General features: G+C 40.8%; 1 protein-coding gene across 2 annotated transcripts in view; it reads right to left on the reverse strand.

Annotated features, from left to right (window-relative positions):
- SLC40A1 (solute carrier family 40 member 1) overlaps positions 1-3,364 on the reverse strand; it is a 30,564-nt gene extending 27,200 nt beyond the window's left edge. The window contains exons 1-2 of one of the 2 annotated variants that reach the window (XM_055089021.1): positions 2,971-3,364; positions 2,413-2,480 (exon numbers count right to left, since the gene is read on the reverse strand). In XM_055089021.1, coding sequence (XP_054944996.1) covers positions 2,413-2,480; positions 2,971-3,013 — 111 coding nt within the window. In that variant the 5' untranslated portion in view covers positions 3,014-3,364. The remainder of the gene's footprint in view (positions 1-2,412; positions 2,481-2,970) is intronic. The other variant, XM_007115001.3, reaches the window with a different exon arrangement.
- Between the last annotated feature and the right edge of the window lie 13,187 nt (positions 3,365-16,551).

Here is a 16,551-nt window from a genome sequence, read left to right on the forward strand (position 1 = left end):
CCCGTGAGCCATGGCCGCTGAGCCTGCGTGTCCGAAGCCTGTGCTCCGCATCCGCAACGGGAGAGGCCACAACAGTGAGAGAGGTCCGCGTACCACAAAAAAAAAAAAAAAAAAAAAAAAAAAGATTTATGCTTTCATGCTGCTTGCATCCCAGTCAACAGAGACCAAAAACAAATCTAGAATAGGTCAGGTGGTATAAATGCTATGAGGAAAAATGCAGTAGGGTGGAGCAGGAAGGTGGCATTTTGCATGAAGTAGTTAAAGACCTATGAGCAGAAACCCAAGGAAGTAAGATCTGGCACCATGCAGACGTATGGCATATAAATGGAGACGGTCCATAGCATAATGCATAAGATATCAGCACTGGCCACCCTTTTTCACTGCCTTACACTGTTAGTTATCCTTTTGTAATTAGATATATTTTTTTAAAGCCCAACCTGCACTATATTATAAGCTCCTTGATGACAGGATCCACTTCTTACCATACTTTGTATTCCAGTAGTATAGAGTAAAATATATTGATCCACTGGCAGAAAGAAATGAAGTCAGAAATAAAAAGCATTCAACCTCACACAAACCTAATGCAATATAACCTTCTACCCTAACACCTCTATACTCAGTGTATAGGAAACCATGATTCGGCAGAGTCAGTAGGGTAATGCATAGGTAGGTATGTATATGTATGTATATACATATATAATAAATAAGCAGACATCTTTTGTTGTAATAAAATCAGGCATAGTGTCAAACAGGAGACAAAACTCAAAAGATTGAATTAGCATTCCTCTTTTGCACTCCTCTGCAATAAGTGAAAATCCACTAAAACTTACACGACTACAATTGCTGTGTTTTGTTTTGTTTTAATCCAAGTTTCCCACAAAAACTCCTTTTGCCCAATTTCCTGTAAGACTGGAGTAAACATCTGTCACTTTTCTTGTGTTTTTCATTCATGACAAAAAAGATCCTCCTGGAACAATCACAGTTCCACTCCTTTGGCAAATCTGACCTGCCAACCTAATAACGAAAGGTCGCAAAAACCTTAAACTTAATCAGTGTTTGGAAGTTAGGCACCTTCTTCCCCTAAGAGATAGGTCCAGACCACAAGGTGAGAATTTCAGATACTATCTCCATCACTTATTGGGTTTTTTAAAATACTTAATACTTACTGAATTAAATTGGAAGAACAATTTAATTGTATTTAAATTAATTAAGGGTAGTTTCACTCAATTTCTACTCAGAATCATCAGTTATTGGAAATGAAACTCACGCCAAGTCCACCTTGTTTACATGTATTTGCAGAGTCATCCCTGTCTAAGCCTCTGGGGAGAAAGAAGCTGGCCTTTCTAAAAAAGCCATCTTTGAACTGCTATTTCTTAAAGAGCTGATAACTTAGCTTAATAATTTCCCAAGGGCATGGGTACAAATTTCCACATACAATAGTTTGCATTCATGTCTTAAGAACGATACAAAAGAAGTTTCCAGTTTAAAAAGAAAATAACATTCACAAAATTTACTCTCAAAATTCTTTCCCCTTACTTACGGTTCTTTTAAATTAAATATCATACATGAGGCATGAATAGAATTTACACAGGTTTATTGCTTTTAAACAATAAGACCAATTGTTTAATTTAAAAGATTCTAATCATCATTAATTAAATACACATCTAGCATCCTTTGGGGATTATTCTTTTGGGTTGAGGAGTGTTGATGGAGGAATCCAGGCCCACAGAAACACTGGGACTCTTCCAAGACCATGGAAGAAGTCAGAGGGAGAATTATGCGTCAGTTGATGATTTTCGTTGGATGATGGTTTTTAAGATAGACTGAGATGCCCCACACATATCTAGCTACAGATAACATTTTAAAAGACCAGAATTTTCATCACTCAGATATTTGTTCTTGGGGTCAATTATATTTAAATTAACCTTAGAATGCTATTTTTAGCCTAACTCAGTCACTCCACTATTCTACTGTATTTTCATAGCGCAGCAGGCTGGAACTTATAATTTTATCAAAAGAAGAAAACAGAGAAATATCTTAAAATGTGAAAAAATAGAAGGTCCATGAGACATCCATCCATTCTTAGTAGCAGATATTACCACTTATTAACCCTTGTAATGCAAAATACAATTTACAAACAATGCAAATAGTCCTGTCCTTGTTAATCCTGTTTTTGGACAGCTGCCAGTCTACATAAAGTATGATAGCTCAATAATTAATAGCATTTACTAACACCTATGGGAAAATATCTTTGGTGAAAATAACTTTTTCGTTAGAGCATGTATGTTTGGTTGATTTATTTCTTCAGCTGCATGACAAAACTGCAAGATGGCGTAATACAACTGGTCCAAATGAGAGGAAACAAGAAATTGTGCAATCATGTTGTATGAATTACTGTAGATTTTCACTTACCCATGTAGATAGAGAATGACCAAGGTAGAGAAGGAATTTTGCAGAGATCAGGTAGTTTGCTAAGGATCCTGCAAAGACACACAGTAGGCAGATAAAAAGCGTATTTAGTCACTTGAGTGAGCTGAGATTGGAATGCTTACTCATTTGTCCTTATTAAACATAATTATTAAAAACTACTTTGTGGGGCAAACCATGTACATTTCATCAAGTCACCCAGAAATTGATGGGTCGATGAAAAATTCAGCACGATCTCTTGGTCAATAACTGCATAACTTCACATACAGTGAAGAAAGCTCTTGTTTCAACATTCTTTAACTCCATTTTATTTTTGACAAGATAATCCAAACTACCCAGTCTGCTTCTCCATCCTTGCCTGTGTGCACGCCCCTTTTCCCATACCTTGAAATGCCTTTCTTCCTAAACCCCCAACAAAATATGAGTCGAACGAGCTACTAATCACACTGGTTAACAGCTGAGCCACATTTCTCCAAAACCTGCGTGGAGGTGCCGGTCTCCACTGCGCAACCTGTTTCTGCCACATGCGTTCGGTCCACTCACCACAGCATCCTGCCAGGCGGTTCTGCTCTCTTGCCCTGGTCATGACACCAGGCGCCCCCCGCTTGCTCTTCTGCTGCTACGGCTGCTGCTCCTGCCGAGGTGCTTGTTAAGAGGAGTGCAAGGAACTGAAGAGAGCACCGCTGAAAACACAGCAGCTCTGTGCAAAAAGCCCCCGACGACGACTATACCAAAAAAACACAAGAAAACAAAAGGAAAACGGCCCGGGGGTCTTCTTTTGGTCTTCTTTCCAAACTTAGCTAACACTGTAGCTGAAGTTGGAAAGGCAAAGCCTTATGGAAGCGGGTGGGAGGCTCAACAGGCCGGCCGAGCCGCGTCGGGTGTCCTGCGTGTGCTACCGCCGCCGCCGCGGGCCCGGCTCAGGCTGGCCCTTATACGAGGCCTGGGGCGGAGCTCCGGCCGCCGCCGCCGCTCCGGCCGCCCCTCCCTCTCAGGGCCATCTGGGCGTCCCCGCAGCGCGAGGCCAGAGGCCCTGCCGCCCTCCACGCCCTTGCCAGGAGTTGGCGCCCGCCCGCGGCGCAAGGGTCCTACTGGCCGCGAGCAACCCGCGGGCCTGCTGGGACCGTCGCCGGACGAACTCTGCTCGCCGGGTTTTCCGCCCTCCGGGAGGCCGCGAGAAAACATCGGGGAGGTCGGGCGGCCGGGAAGGGCAGGACCGCGCGCCGAGCCGGCGGGGCGGCGGGGAGAGGCGAGCGGCAAGCCCGGGGCCGAGCCGCCCTTCTTCGCACCAGCTGCCTGGCCAGTCGGGGAGAGGGCGGCCGCCGACGGTCGTCGTGCAAAGCGCCAGCCCGGGCTTGGGGGGTGGGGGGAACATCCTTTTTTTTGTTTTGTTAACGAAAATCATTTTTAATATAGGTATCTAAATAAATATAATCCGTGTCACAGTGGCCGCTTTCCTGGCCTTCCCATTCCGGCCCGCCTGCGGCAGAGAATGTCTTTTCTTCCCAGGACTGCATAGCGGGGCCTCCCTCAAAGAGCCAGAATCAAAGGGCAGGAAGGGGCGCAAAGATCAGAGTCCAGCCCTCTTCAGAGGAGTAAACGGAGCCTTGGAAAGGTTAAGTCCCGCAGCGACTCAGGCACCCAGCTCTAGCCCAGAGCTAGGGTCTCCAAATCCTTCCTGAAGATGCAACGCGGAGGAAGCAGCCCAAGTGTTTCCTTTACCAACCTTCCTTCTCTCTCAGCGCCCTCTGGCCCTCGCCCGCACCCACACTTCACTTCCCCACCTCTCCTCCAAGTGGCTTAGTATCGCACAGGCAGTTACCAGGAATACCGGTTATCCCAGTTGTGTCCCTGTCCAGATAAAGCCATTCGGTGGCCCCCTGGAGGGGCGAGTGAACGACTCTGAAGAACACCAGACTTGAACCTTCCTTGACTTTTCCACCTCCACCCCTACCACCTCTGTGCCAGAACCCGTGGAGTCCCTATAGCCCCCTAGTTACCTTACCCTTCTCAATCTCCTCAAAACCGGGGTACTGGATCCTACACATTGAAACTCCAACGAGATTCCACACCCTGAGCACAGGCCGGACTGACACCCAGTAGTGAAAGGAGACACACGGGAATATATGCCCTGTATCTAGACTGGCAATCAGGAGCCCCAGAGTTTGAGGGGCGGGGTGCAGCTGGATTCAGTTGGGATGTGGTCTGGAGGTCAGAGATAGGGGATTTACAGTTTAGGTACTGCCGTTAACTGCCTTTGTCCTTTTCAAGCCTTTTTTTCCCTTTCTTTCACAACACTTTCAAGTCTTTTCTCTCCTCTCCTGGAGAAGTTTGGTTTGTTGTCTGAAGTTGGAGAACAGGGTCATGTATCCACATGTCCTTGAGAAGTAAACCAAGGCACACTCATATGAGACACCTGCAGAAGGAGGGAACAGAGGAATCAAACCCCTCCACATTATGGCAGTCTCTTACTGGAGATGAATTTTGTGGATAGGTCCTCAAGCAAGGCACAAAAGATAATGATATTTGCCACAGAATATCTCAGCAACAAGGACCTCCAAGTGCTTTACATTAATTTTTACTTGCCATAAGGGGAGTGCTGTGCTGCCCCCAACTTCCAGGTAGCTTAAAGGAGATGCAGTTGGTTAAAAAAAAATTACTTCCGGTCCACACCGTCTGAGAAATGTTTGTGGGAATAGTAGCTAAGTCATGTATATCTCGAAATGTAATGTGGAGACTCTGTTTTTCATTGTCACCAAGGAGTCCTCAGAAGCCAAAACTGAGAGAATGGTGGCAAAAAGAACAGGTGGGAGACTATAGTGAAGCTTGTGGAAAAGAACATTTGGAAAGAAAACAAGGAAGATCCATAACACCAAAACTAGTAATGTGTTTGCGCTTTGGCAGGGGAATCCTAAGTCCTTATTAATGGGAAAAGTCAAGATATATTAGTTGGGGCTTATAAAATGGAAAGGAATTGAAAATGAAAATGGAATAAAAAGTCCTCAAAATACACGCAAAATGCAAAATGACAGTAATCTCCTGGCCTTGACGGTCTAGATTACAAAGCACCACTTAAATCACAAGACCCAGCTGGCTATTCCTCCTTCTGAGGAATTACTTGACTGGCTGAAAATTAAGATTACTTTCAAAAGTCATATGTATTTTATCCAGAACTCAGACAACACAACCTTCCCGTCAATGTAATCATAACTAAGGAAGCCATGCAAGTTTTAAATCAGTTTACAAAATAAACAGATGCCCTAAAAACAATTTTCTAGTTCATTCTCCAAGTTTTTAAGTTAAATAGGTTAACTAACTTTAAAAAAACCAGCCAGAATAAAATGTGCATTTTAATTTAAAATTAGTAAGTATTTATGGTTGCAAAATAAAAGGTTTATTATTTTATTTTTAAGTTGCTTTTTCACTTACCCGTCAGGCATCCTAAGTTTCCTCTGCTGTATCTGATGTGCTCACCAGGACAAATAAATGCGGATTAAGCAATGGTCACCACTACATGCTCTAAAGAAAAATAATAGGGTTATCATCAGCTATTACAGGAAGAGCTCAGATCCAGGACAGAGCTTCTGCTGGGTCTGAAACTTTTTAGCTTAACATAGGAGCGATAAAGCCACGTTGCCATCCAAAAGCCTTTCTCAATGCTGCAGGCATATCTCAAGAACTGTTTGACGATTCTCCAACCTGTAATTTACTGGATCCTTGAGAAATTTACCTTCAGACACCTAATTTAAGTTATGGACATCTAATTAAAAAATAAGTATCCTTCTACGTTTGCATTTTGTTTGAATATTTCAAATAGATTTGACCTTGCAAAGGTTCTCATGAATGCTGACCTCTCATTTCTCTCCCTTTCTCTCCATTTCCCTCTCTCTCTCTGTCTCTCTCATACACACACAGAGATACACTCAGTAGTCTGCAGCCTCTAGTTGTAAAATTAAATGCAGAATTCAGAAGATTCCAAAAGAAATATATTCCTAAGGCAAATCCATAGAGACAGAAAGCATATGAGTGGTTGTCAGGTGCTGGGGTTTGGGGAAGAGGAGGATGTGTAGAGACTGCTTAATGGGTGTGGGGTTTCCTTCTGGGATGATGAAAATGTTCTGGAACTAGACAGTGGTGATGGTTGTACAACATTGTGCATGTACTAAAAATTACTGAAATGTATACTTTCAAATGGTGAATTTTATGTTATGTGAAGTTTACCTCAATTTCTTAAAAAAATAAATGTATTCGTATATGGAAAGTTTGCCATTTTTCAGTAGTAGTATTCATTGGGATAAATGTAGATAGAAAATCTTTAAAAAAGAAAGAGAATTTGGAAAGAGGAAAAGAGACATCTTGTCCATCACACTCACTGAAAACTCAAAAATCATGGCACCAAATTTACTGTTTATTTTCTCCATGTGCAGCCAGAAAATACATACAAATTTCATATAATAAATGTTTCAGTCTCTCAACTTTTGCCACAGGTAGTTTCTTTTGCTGTCTAATTCTCTCATGTTACAATGTGTAAGGCCCATTCTCTTGTATGCTGTCTTTAGAAACAGAAGACAGACACTTAGCATCACCACAATATTCCCTTCACATTCTCCAAACCTTGATTGGCCTTACCCAGCCTTGCCTTCCTCAGGCTAAAAAAATAGGGATGGATTTCTCTGGTATTCAGTCATTTTAATTGATCTTCTTGGGGCCAATTTCAATTGCACCATTTGCTTGCAAGCCCCTCACAGCACACAGGGCCTCACCCATCTGAGCAGAGTTCCTGGGTCACACACGCTCATATCCTTAATCATCTGTCTCAGAGACTCCACACTGCATCCCTCTTTCTAAGCAGCACCTTGAAGATGATTCTCACTAAGCTGGCCATACACTTATGCATGAAGCTTGCATTCTGGACTCTTAGCAAAAATTTCAGAGTTCCTTAATGTTCCCTTTGTGACATAGTCCATGTGTCCAGTGCAAGAGTCCCTGTTTTCCAGCTCCCTCCTCTCTCCAGTCTTTTACTGATGTGATCGTTGTCCTGCTCTTCTATTTTGTTTGTTTGTTTTTTATTTCAGTAAATATGACTTCCATACTGTTAATTTGTTCCTTAAGAGTTTCGTAAGATGCCCAATTGTTACAACATGTCAATTATGAGTGCAGCATAGTAAAAGATAATGGTGTCTCACAGCCATAAAATCCTGACTAATGGTATCCCTCATCTTGGGTCCCTTGAATTTGTGCACACACAGACCCCGTAATAAAGAAGACCCTAATATGATAAAGAAGACCTTTATCATGTGCCCTGGACACAGCCCTCTTCTTGGATGCAATTAGAAAATACTGACTAGAGTTATTATTTCATCATTTAAGGATAATTAAAAATACAATAAGAAGGTCCTCCCAAGGATGTCTACCAGAAAAGTTTCACTGCGTTGTTATCTGCATTGAGCTGCATGTACAACAAAAGGCGCCGTGTAGGTGGAGCACCGTGGCAGATATTAAACAAGGGGCATATGAGATATTATCTTGTCTCATCTTCACAACACCCCTTTGAAGTAATACTATTATTATTCCCATTGTACACATAAAGAAACTGGAGACTCGGAGAGGTTAAATAACTCACCTAAGGTCACTCAGTTAGAGAGGGGTAGAGCTAGGGTTCAAGCCTAGACTTGACTGATTGCAAAGCCCTTGCTCTTTCCACTTTGTTATTCTTCCTGTCACCCCCTAATAAGCTTGGGACAACACAGGTGATGCCAATAAGCATAAACAGGGCTTTTTCTTCCTGTTGGCTCCCTTAGAGATGACAGGGACTCGGGCACCAGTAGGGACTTAGAACTAAGCATTGATGGTGGAGGCCACTGTAAAACTGTGTGTGGGGGTTTGAATTGGGGGTAATTCCATGTCTTTGGTGGGGTGTGAACCACCTAATAACAGGAGCTGTTGGATTCCTTTCGCATGGTGCCCACTGCCCAAGTCCAGCTGATAGTACAGCCTCCCTTTCAGAGCACTGTGTGGCTATGAGATGGATAAAATAACATTAAATAGGTTGGTGAAAAGCTCAGTTTTATACTTTTAGGTATGAAAAGGGGAGACTAAAATAAAAATAAAATATTTGGGGGGGTTCCGTTTTTATTTTTAGACTGCGTACTGCTGAATTTTGTAATCAGTATTGAAAGTCAGGGCTTTATAAAAATGTTTTGCTATCTCAAAAATAGTCTAGGGCTTCCCTGGTGGCGCAGTGGTTGAGAGTCCGCCTGCCGATGCAGGGGACACGGGTTCGTGCCCCGGTCCGGGAAGATCCCACATGCCGCGCAGCAGCTGGGCCCGTGAGCCATGGCCGCTGAGCCTGCGCGCCCGGAGCCTGTGCTCCGCAACGGGAGAGGCCACAACAGTGAGAGGCCCGCGTACCGCAAAAAAATAAATAAATAAAATAAAATAGTCTAAAGGAATTTCTTGGAACTCTAAAGGGAAATAGAATTTTAAAAGGGGGCTTAATCAGTATAGATTTTACATGATTAAAGAGGTTATTTTTAAGCTATTTGGAAAGCAACATAGATACAGATTCAGTATCAGGTATAGGAGATTGGAGTTTTTCTATAGTGGCAGAAGAAATGCATTTTTGAGAATAATTTTTCATATTTAGAAAATGTTCTACCTAGGAGAATAATAATATTTGCATAGGTCTCTTTAGTCTACAATGTGCTTTGATGTTTTCTTACTTAATCCTCTAATAACTGCAGAAGGTTTTTGATCATGGACGTCATACAGCAAGTCAATCCCAGAAGTCCATTGCCTATGTACACACACACACACACACACACACACACACACACACACACACACACACACAGTACATGTCCCTGTGGAAGTAGGAAAAGTTTTGAGTGATGGGGGCTTGTAATGAAGGATATCATGGGTTTGGAAAAGGGACTGGGTTAAGGAGAACTTAAGGGGCTGAAGATAAAAGTGAACAAAAAAGCAGGGAGGAAGAGAGTGGGCAGCATGGTACATCAGAAACAAGGTTCAGATTAGACATCAGGAGACAAAGTTGCTAATAAGCAGCTTTGTGTCCTTGGGCAACTTTACCTCGATCTAAGGTCTGTTTTCTTATTTGTAAATGAGTGCTTTAGTTGATCTCTGAGATCAAATTCATCAAAATTGTCTGTGATTCAATAACAGTAGTTAGCTTTAGTGATTTTTATTTTCCTCTCAATAATTTTCCGTATTATGAGCATGTTAATTACTTACATACTTTTATAATGAGCATATTTCCTATATATCCAGAAACAAAAAGATTAAACGTTCTGTGGTTTAAGTCCTTCAACCACAGGAAGGTTTCCTTTTATCAGTTTATGCCACTTCAACCTTTGAACAGAACTAACTGTAAATTATCTTCAAGGACAATGATTCATAAAATACTAATTAATTAAGCTTTTAAAAAATCTGAGCTGCAGGGCTTCCCTGGTGGCGCAGTGGTTGGGAGCCCGCCTGCCGATGCGGGGGACACGGGTTCGTGCCCCGGTCCGGGAGGATCCCACATGCCGCGGAGCGGCTGGGCCCATGAGCCATGGCCACTGAGCCTGCGTGTACGGAGCCTGTGCTCTGCAACGGGAGAGGCCACAACAGTGAGAGGCCCGCGTAACGCAAAAAAAAAAAAAAAAAAAAAAAAAAATCTGAGCTGCAATAATGCATTTAAAATAAATCTCAATAAATTTTTCTGCCACATATATGGTATTATTTTTTAAGAGGAAAATGGATGTTGTTTTCTATCTTTGATATTGCACTTGAATTGATTTCATTATTATACCTCTGGGGAATTTTGAGGTATTCATTAAAGGAACATATGATCCTTGTTTATTTTTAGACTACTTTATTTATCTACTAGGTCCAAATATTCATAAGCTAGAAATAATATCACCAAGTAAGAGACCTTGGTTTGGTAACTCTTTTGGTGCTCTTCACTTAATTAATTTTTTTTTTTGAATTGTTTAGTCCATCAGCTATCTGAAATGTAACAATGGGTATTTGAAGTTTTGCTTCCTGAGGAACATTGCATTTACATGTGAAGATTGGTTTTCAAAAATATATAAAATATGCTGCTAGAACTGGTGGACAAAAATATTTTCAAGGCTATCACTCTAAAAGAATGTGTCCTTGAACTTTTAGTTTTCATTTGATTTTGGAAGTCCGGCTTAGGCTGACTTCAGCTTCTTCAAGGATTGTTTTCTTAGTTTCACCTGACCCTCCATCAACACTGACTGTGAGTCTTCCCTTTTCCATCCCCACCCTTTCCTTCTGATAGACATTAATGGCCAATTACTGTGCTGTGGCAAGCTCAGCACCCCATTTCTTGTGGTCACAAGGTATGTACTTTTAGTAATTTACTTTGTGTTCTTAGCATTAAGATGCATCCCTAAGAAGTCACATTAGAAGACATTAATGTTTTGACTAATTTAAAACTGCAAATGAAAAACACCTAGGCTACAATTATCAGTTTATGAAGATCTAGGTATCATTAAATGAGTTTAGTTGTTTCTTCTTAGTATCGATTACTTAGACATGCCTAATTTGTTTTCCTTTGTATGAGCAATTGATTGCCCTTTAAGGTAAAGTGGACTGATGTAGAATGATGATTAATTGTGTCAGCTCTTCATAGGGTGGACCATCTAGGCTAAAGTCGAACAATAAGGATAAAATGGTTTAGGAATGGTTCATATTTGTGTCATAGGAATCTCTTCAGTCTACTGAAAAAAAGTCTCATTAAGTAGTTGACCAGCTCAAACAAGACTGTAATCATAGCAAATTAAGTGTATTCATTTACTTATTGTGAGCTTATACTAAGCTGGTAAATAAATACTTAGGAAATAATTCCTCACTGAAATCTCATGAATTATATTACATTGGTATTTATCTTTATTTGATTGTGCTATATGGCCCCAGGGAATATTTTCTCTTTCAAACTGTTCTCACTTTTTATTATTATTTTTTTTTAATTTTTTTGCGGTATGCAGGCCTCTCACTGTTGTGGCCTCTCCTGTTGCGGAGCACAGGCTCCGGACGCGCAGGCTCAGCGGCTATGGCTCACGGGCCCAGCCGCTCCGCGGAATGTGGGATCCTCCCGGGCCGGGGCACGAACCCGTATCCCATGCATCGGCAGGCGGATTCTCAACCACTGCGCCACCAGGGAAGCCCTCACACTTTTTAAAGTAAAAGTATTGGGTGGGCCAAAAGTTCATTCGTTTTTTTTTTCCGTAAGATGGATAAAGTAGCACTTAATTGTCGTTAACTTCATTCGAAACAATTTTGTTAGATTGTATGTGACAGCTGTCATATCAGCGTGCATTTAAAAAAAAAGACTTATCAAAATTGGTGAATTTTTGTGTAGCCATTTTAATATTGAAGATGGAAGAAAAAAAGCAACATTTTTGGCATACTATGCTTTATTGTTTCAAGAAAGATAAAAACACAACTGAAATGCAAAAAAAGATTTGTGCAGTGTATGGAGAAGGTGCTGTGACTGATGGAACGTGTCAAAAGTGGTCTGTGAAGTTTCGTGCTGGAGATTTCTCGCTGGACGATGCTCCACCGTCGGGTAGACCAGTTGAAGTTGATAGCAATCAAATCGAAACAATAATTGAGAACAATCAACGTTATACCACACAGGAGATAGCTGACATACTCAAAACATCCAAATCAAGCTTTGAAAATCATTTGCATCCGCTTGGTTATGTGAATCGCTTTGATGTTTGGGTTCCACATAAGTTAAGCGAGAAAAAACTTCTTGACCGTATTTCCACATGCGATTCTCTACTTAAACGTAATGAAAACATTCCATTTTAAAAACAAATTGTGTGAGCCTGCGCGTCCGGAGCCTGTGCTCCGCAACGGGAAAGGCCGCAGCAGAGGGAGGCCCGCATACCACAAAAAAAAAAAAAAAAAAAAAACAAAACAAACAAACAAAAAAAAACAAATTGTGACGGGAGATGGAAAAGTGGATACTGTACAATAATGTGGAACGGAAGAGATCATGGGGCAAGCGAAATGAACCACCACCAACCACACCAAAGGCTGGTGTTCATCCAAAGAAGGTGATGTTGTGTATATGGTGGGATTGGACGGGAGTCCTCTATTACGAGCTCCTTCCGGAAAACGAAACGTTTAATTCCAACAAGTACTGCTCCCAATTAGACCAACTGAAAGTGGCACTCGACAAAAAGCATCCAGAATTAGTCAACAGAAAACACATAATCTTCCATCAGGATAACGCAAGACCGCATGTTTCTTTGATGGCCAGGCAAAAACTGTCACAGCTTGGCTGGGAAGTTCTGATTCATCCGCTGTATTCACCAGACATTGCACCTTCGCATTTCCATTTATTTCGGTCTTTACAAAATTCTCTTAATGGAAAAAATTTCAATTCCCTGGAAGACTGCAAAAGGTACCTGGAACAGTTCTTTGCTCAAAAAGATAAAAAGTTTTGGGAAGATGGAATTATGAAGCTGCCTGAAAAATGGCAGAAGGTAGTGGAACAAAAGGGTGACTACGTTGTTAAATAAAGTCCTTGGTGAAAATGAAAAATGTGTCTTTTATTTTTACTTAAAAAAACCGAAGGCACTTTTTGGCCCACCCAATACATGACAACTCTCCTGATTTCTCCTGTTCACTATTTCAGAGACTGCTTGGCTCATCAATGCCATTTGTTCCAAACTGCTTTGCAAACCATAGTAGTATATAAAGACCCCATGGAACAAAAGTCCCAGAAGTTCCCTAACTATGCCTTTTGGTCAGATAAAGTAGCTATTATCTTCATGTAGAAAAAGATCAAAATAGTTGTTTTGATACTTCCAGTTCAAAATACTTTCATGTCTGTAAAAAGACAGTTAGGCTTCCACAACTAAACCTGAAAGTCTAGCCTTATATATAAACTGACGGCTCAACAAACAAAAGCGTGGGTAACCATTTCTGGGGTGTTTATAAGGATTATTGGTCAAAACATCTCTCTGATAAATTTCCCTTTGTCTATATATATCCAGGTCAACTCTGGGTATAAATACCGTTCAAATTATCCCTGTATAACTATCACCTCCTCAAAGGAAAGGAAACGTCTCTACTGAAATCCATTTATTTTGAAATTTAAAGAGGAAAGAAGATCCTTCTGATATTTAGTCCAGATCCTTTGAACTTAAATTTTAATTGCTGGCTCTGCTGTTAAGAAGTTAGACACTGTTTTTTAAACTATTCCCAAGAACAAGACTCTAAATGCCAGATGGAATTAACCTAATGGTCCACGGATCCAAGATTCAGTCTCCAACTTTGGGACAAAAGGATAATTTGTAGAAGATGATAGTGGCTTGCCTCTTTGTCTTTAAGGAAGTAGTAAGGCATAGCAGGAGGACACGCTGTTCCACACTAGACAAACCTGAGTTCAATCAACTCTACTTCTTATTAACTATGTGATGAGGTTACCTAACTCTCTGGACCTCAGCTTCCTTTTTGGTAAAATGGAGACAGTAATGTCTCTTTCCATAGTCAATGTAGGGCATAAATGAGATGCAACAGACATACTGCCTGGTACATGGTGAGCCTCAAATGTCAATTACTTCATCAGAACTTGGAGACAGACACCTTAGAAACCTGTTAGAGCCATCTCTTCACTGATCTCCACATTTCCTCAATCTGTGTTTTGATTTTGTAACATGAATTTATCATCACTCCCTATCTGAAAAAATATTCCATTTGTTTACACTCAGTGTTTTATTTGCCTTAAAAGTTCATTTTCAAACTTTCAGAAAAGAACCCTGATTAGAGTCCCCAAAAGTTAAGTTCATGCTTACTTGATCTCCATCCTCTACAATTTCATTGTCTTCAATCATTCCTCCTTTAAATCTTCATGTTTACATATTAAAGTCCTAATCTAGGGGTTAGAAATTGTTGAAAAATTTTGGACCAAGCTTCCTCCTGATCTTTTAAGGAATTGGGCAGTGCTGACTGGCCAAACTTCCTGGATAACTTCACAAACAGGAAGTGGGGTGTAAATCACATACACACAACCTGTCCTAAAAGCAGGGGTGAGAAGGGGGGTTTATACGTTAGCCACTGAGTTGAATAACTCATGCCATTTCACCCAAACTGCAGGAAGACGTGTCTGTCTTGCTTAACATTGTGTTTCTGGTGTCTAGCACAGTGATTATCACATGGCAGCTGCATAAGAAATGTTTGTTGATGGAATGAATGAATGAATGGGCAAATGGATGCCATTAAGAATCCCATGTGTATGCTTTGGTAATGTACTATATGTTACAAATGCCTGGTTATATCAGTTAGTAATGCTTTCAGCTGCCAAGTCAAAATACTCAGAATACTACCCAATAGTGGCTTAAATAAATGAGGGTTTTTTTCCCCCCTACAGTTTGGAGAAAGGTTGTTGCAGGTATGTTGGCTCAGTGGCCCTATGATGTCAGGTTTAGAGTCTCTGAGAGTCTCTTGGACTTTTCTGGCTGGCAAGATTGTTGGAGGAGTCCCAAGCATCATGTCCTCCCATGACCATGTTCAAGAACAGATGTAGCTAGTGGCACAGGGCAGAGAGCTTCTCTGAGTACCCTGTCTCTTATTAGAGAGGAAAATATTCCACAGGAGACCCCTAGGGAATTGTCCCTTATACTCCATTGGTCAGAACTGGGTTTCCTGCTCACTCCTAGGCCAGAAACTAGAAGCACTTTCCCTGAGATCATTGGCTCTCCAACTAATATCTAAATAGGGATTCTGTGAGCAAGGAAAAAGAAATAGGATGAAAATGGCTTTTGCTATCCTCAAAATTACTGTAGTATCAGAACCATTTTCAGGGCTTGTTAAAACTCAGTGTTTTGTTGATATTCCTTGGCTATAACTAGACATAAAATTGGTGCTTTTAGTTACCACTGATAGAGCTGAATTAAGGCAATGTTAATTAATTTGTTAATGTTAATTACATAATTTAATTAAAATGCTGTGTATAATTCAAAGAAAAGGACTAATAACCCTTCGGATTTTTCGTCAGTACCTGTGATGTTGCTAGCATTTCTGAAGAAGTGTATTTCAATGGCTTTTTGCCTTCATAAAGGGAATGAAATCTATTCCAACAAATAGAAATAAATTAAGATCTGAACTGATTCTGAAAACTTGTCTTTTATTGTGAGCATAAGAATATCTTGAGTTTGTGTTTGCTCTACTAATCAGTGACCATGAGAATAAATTCATGAATCAAAAGGTCAAAAATTCAGTTTTCTAGTATCATAGAAGGCTTAGATACTATATCTAGTATACAGTATCATAGAAGCCTTCAAAAAAGTGGAATCCAACCTTTTGAAATTTAATTTAGTTAAACTGTTTATGAAAATACAAGCTTGGTCTCAAAATACTGTTTTCAGTTTAAACCAAAAAGTACAGAGTTTTAGAAATTAGTAGTCCATGTAGTAGCTATGACTTAATAGGGTTTTACTGCTTTGTGAGATTCTCCAGCCTATTATTACTAGTGAGAAAAATGTTGCATAGTTTTCAGATATACTGTTTTAAGTGATAGGTATCAAACATCAAAAATTCTAAAAATTGCGTGTCATAGTAAGATGTCTCAGAGTAAGATGTCTCCTCAGGAAAAAAAAGCACCTGTTTCCAGTAATTTTTAATGAGTGTTAAAGATTATAAATTGGATAAAAGGATAAAAAACTTAATTTGTTAATTTCCCATTATAACTGTGCTTCCAAATGTATCTGTATTTAAATTTTATTAAAAACAGACATATATCAGAGTAAGCCCGGCTATCGAACCAAAACACTTATCTCATTTCTACCTTTTTTTTTTTTTTTTGCGGTACGCGGGCCTCTCACTGTTGTGGCCTCTCCCGTTGCGGAGCACAGGCTCCGGACGCGCAGGCTCAGCGGCCATGGCTCACGGGCCTAGCCGCTCCGCGGCATGTGGGATCTTCCCAGACCGGGGCACGAACCCGCGTCCCCTGCATCGGCAGGCGGACTCTCAACCACTGCACCACCAGGGAAGCCCTCGTCTCTACCTTTTAAAAAAATAGCCAATTAAAGGTTATTTACTTTTAAATGTTATATGCTGTAAAAGGCAACTACTAAAAATATC

Source organism: Physeter macrocephalus, chromosome 2, assembly GCF_002837175.3.
Source record: "Physeter macrocephalus isolate SW-GA chromosome 2, ASM283717v5, whole genome shotgun sequence".
Classification (NCBI taxonomy): Eukaryota; Metazoa; Chordata; class Mammalia; order Artiodactyla; family Physeteridae; genus Physeter; species Physeter macrocephalus.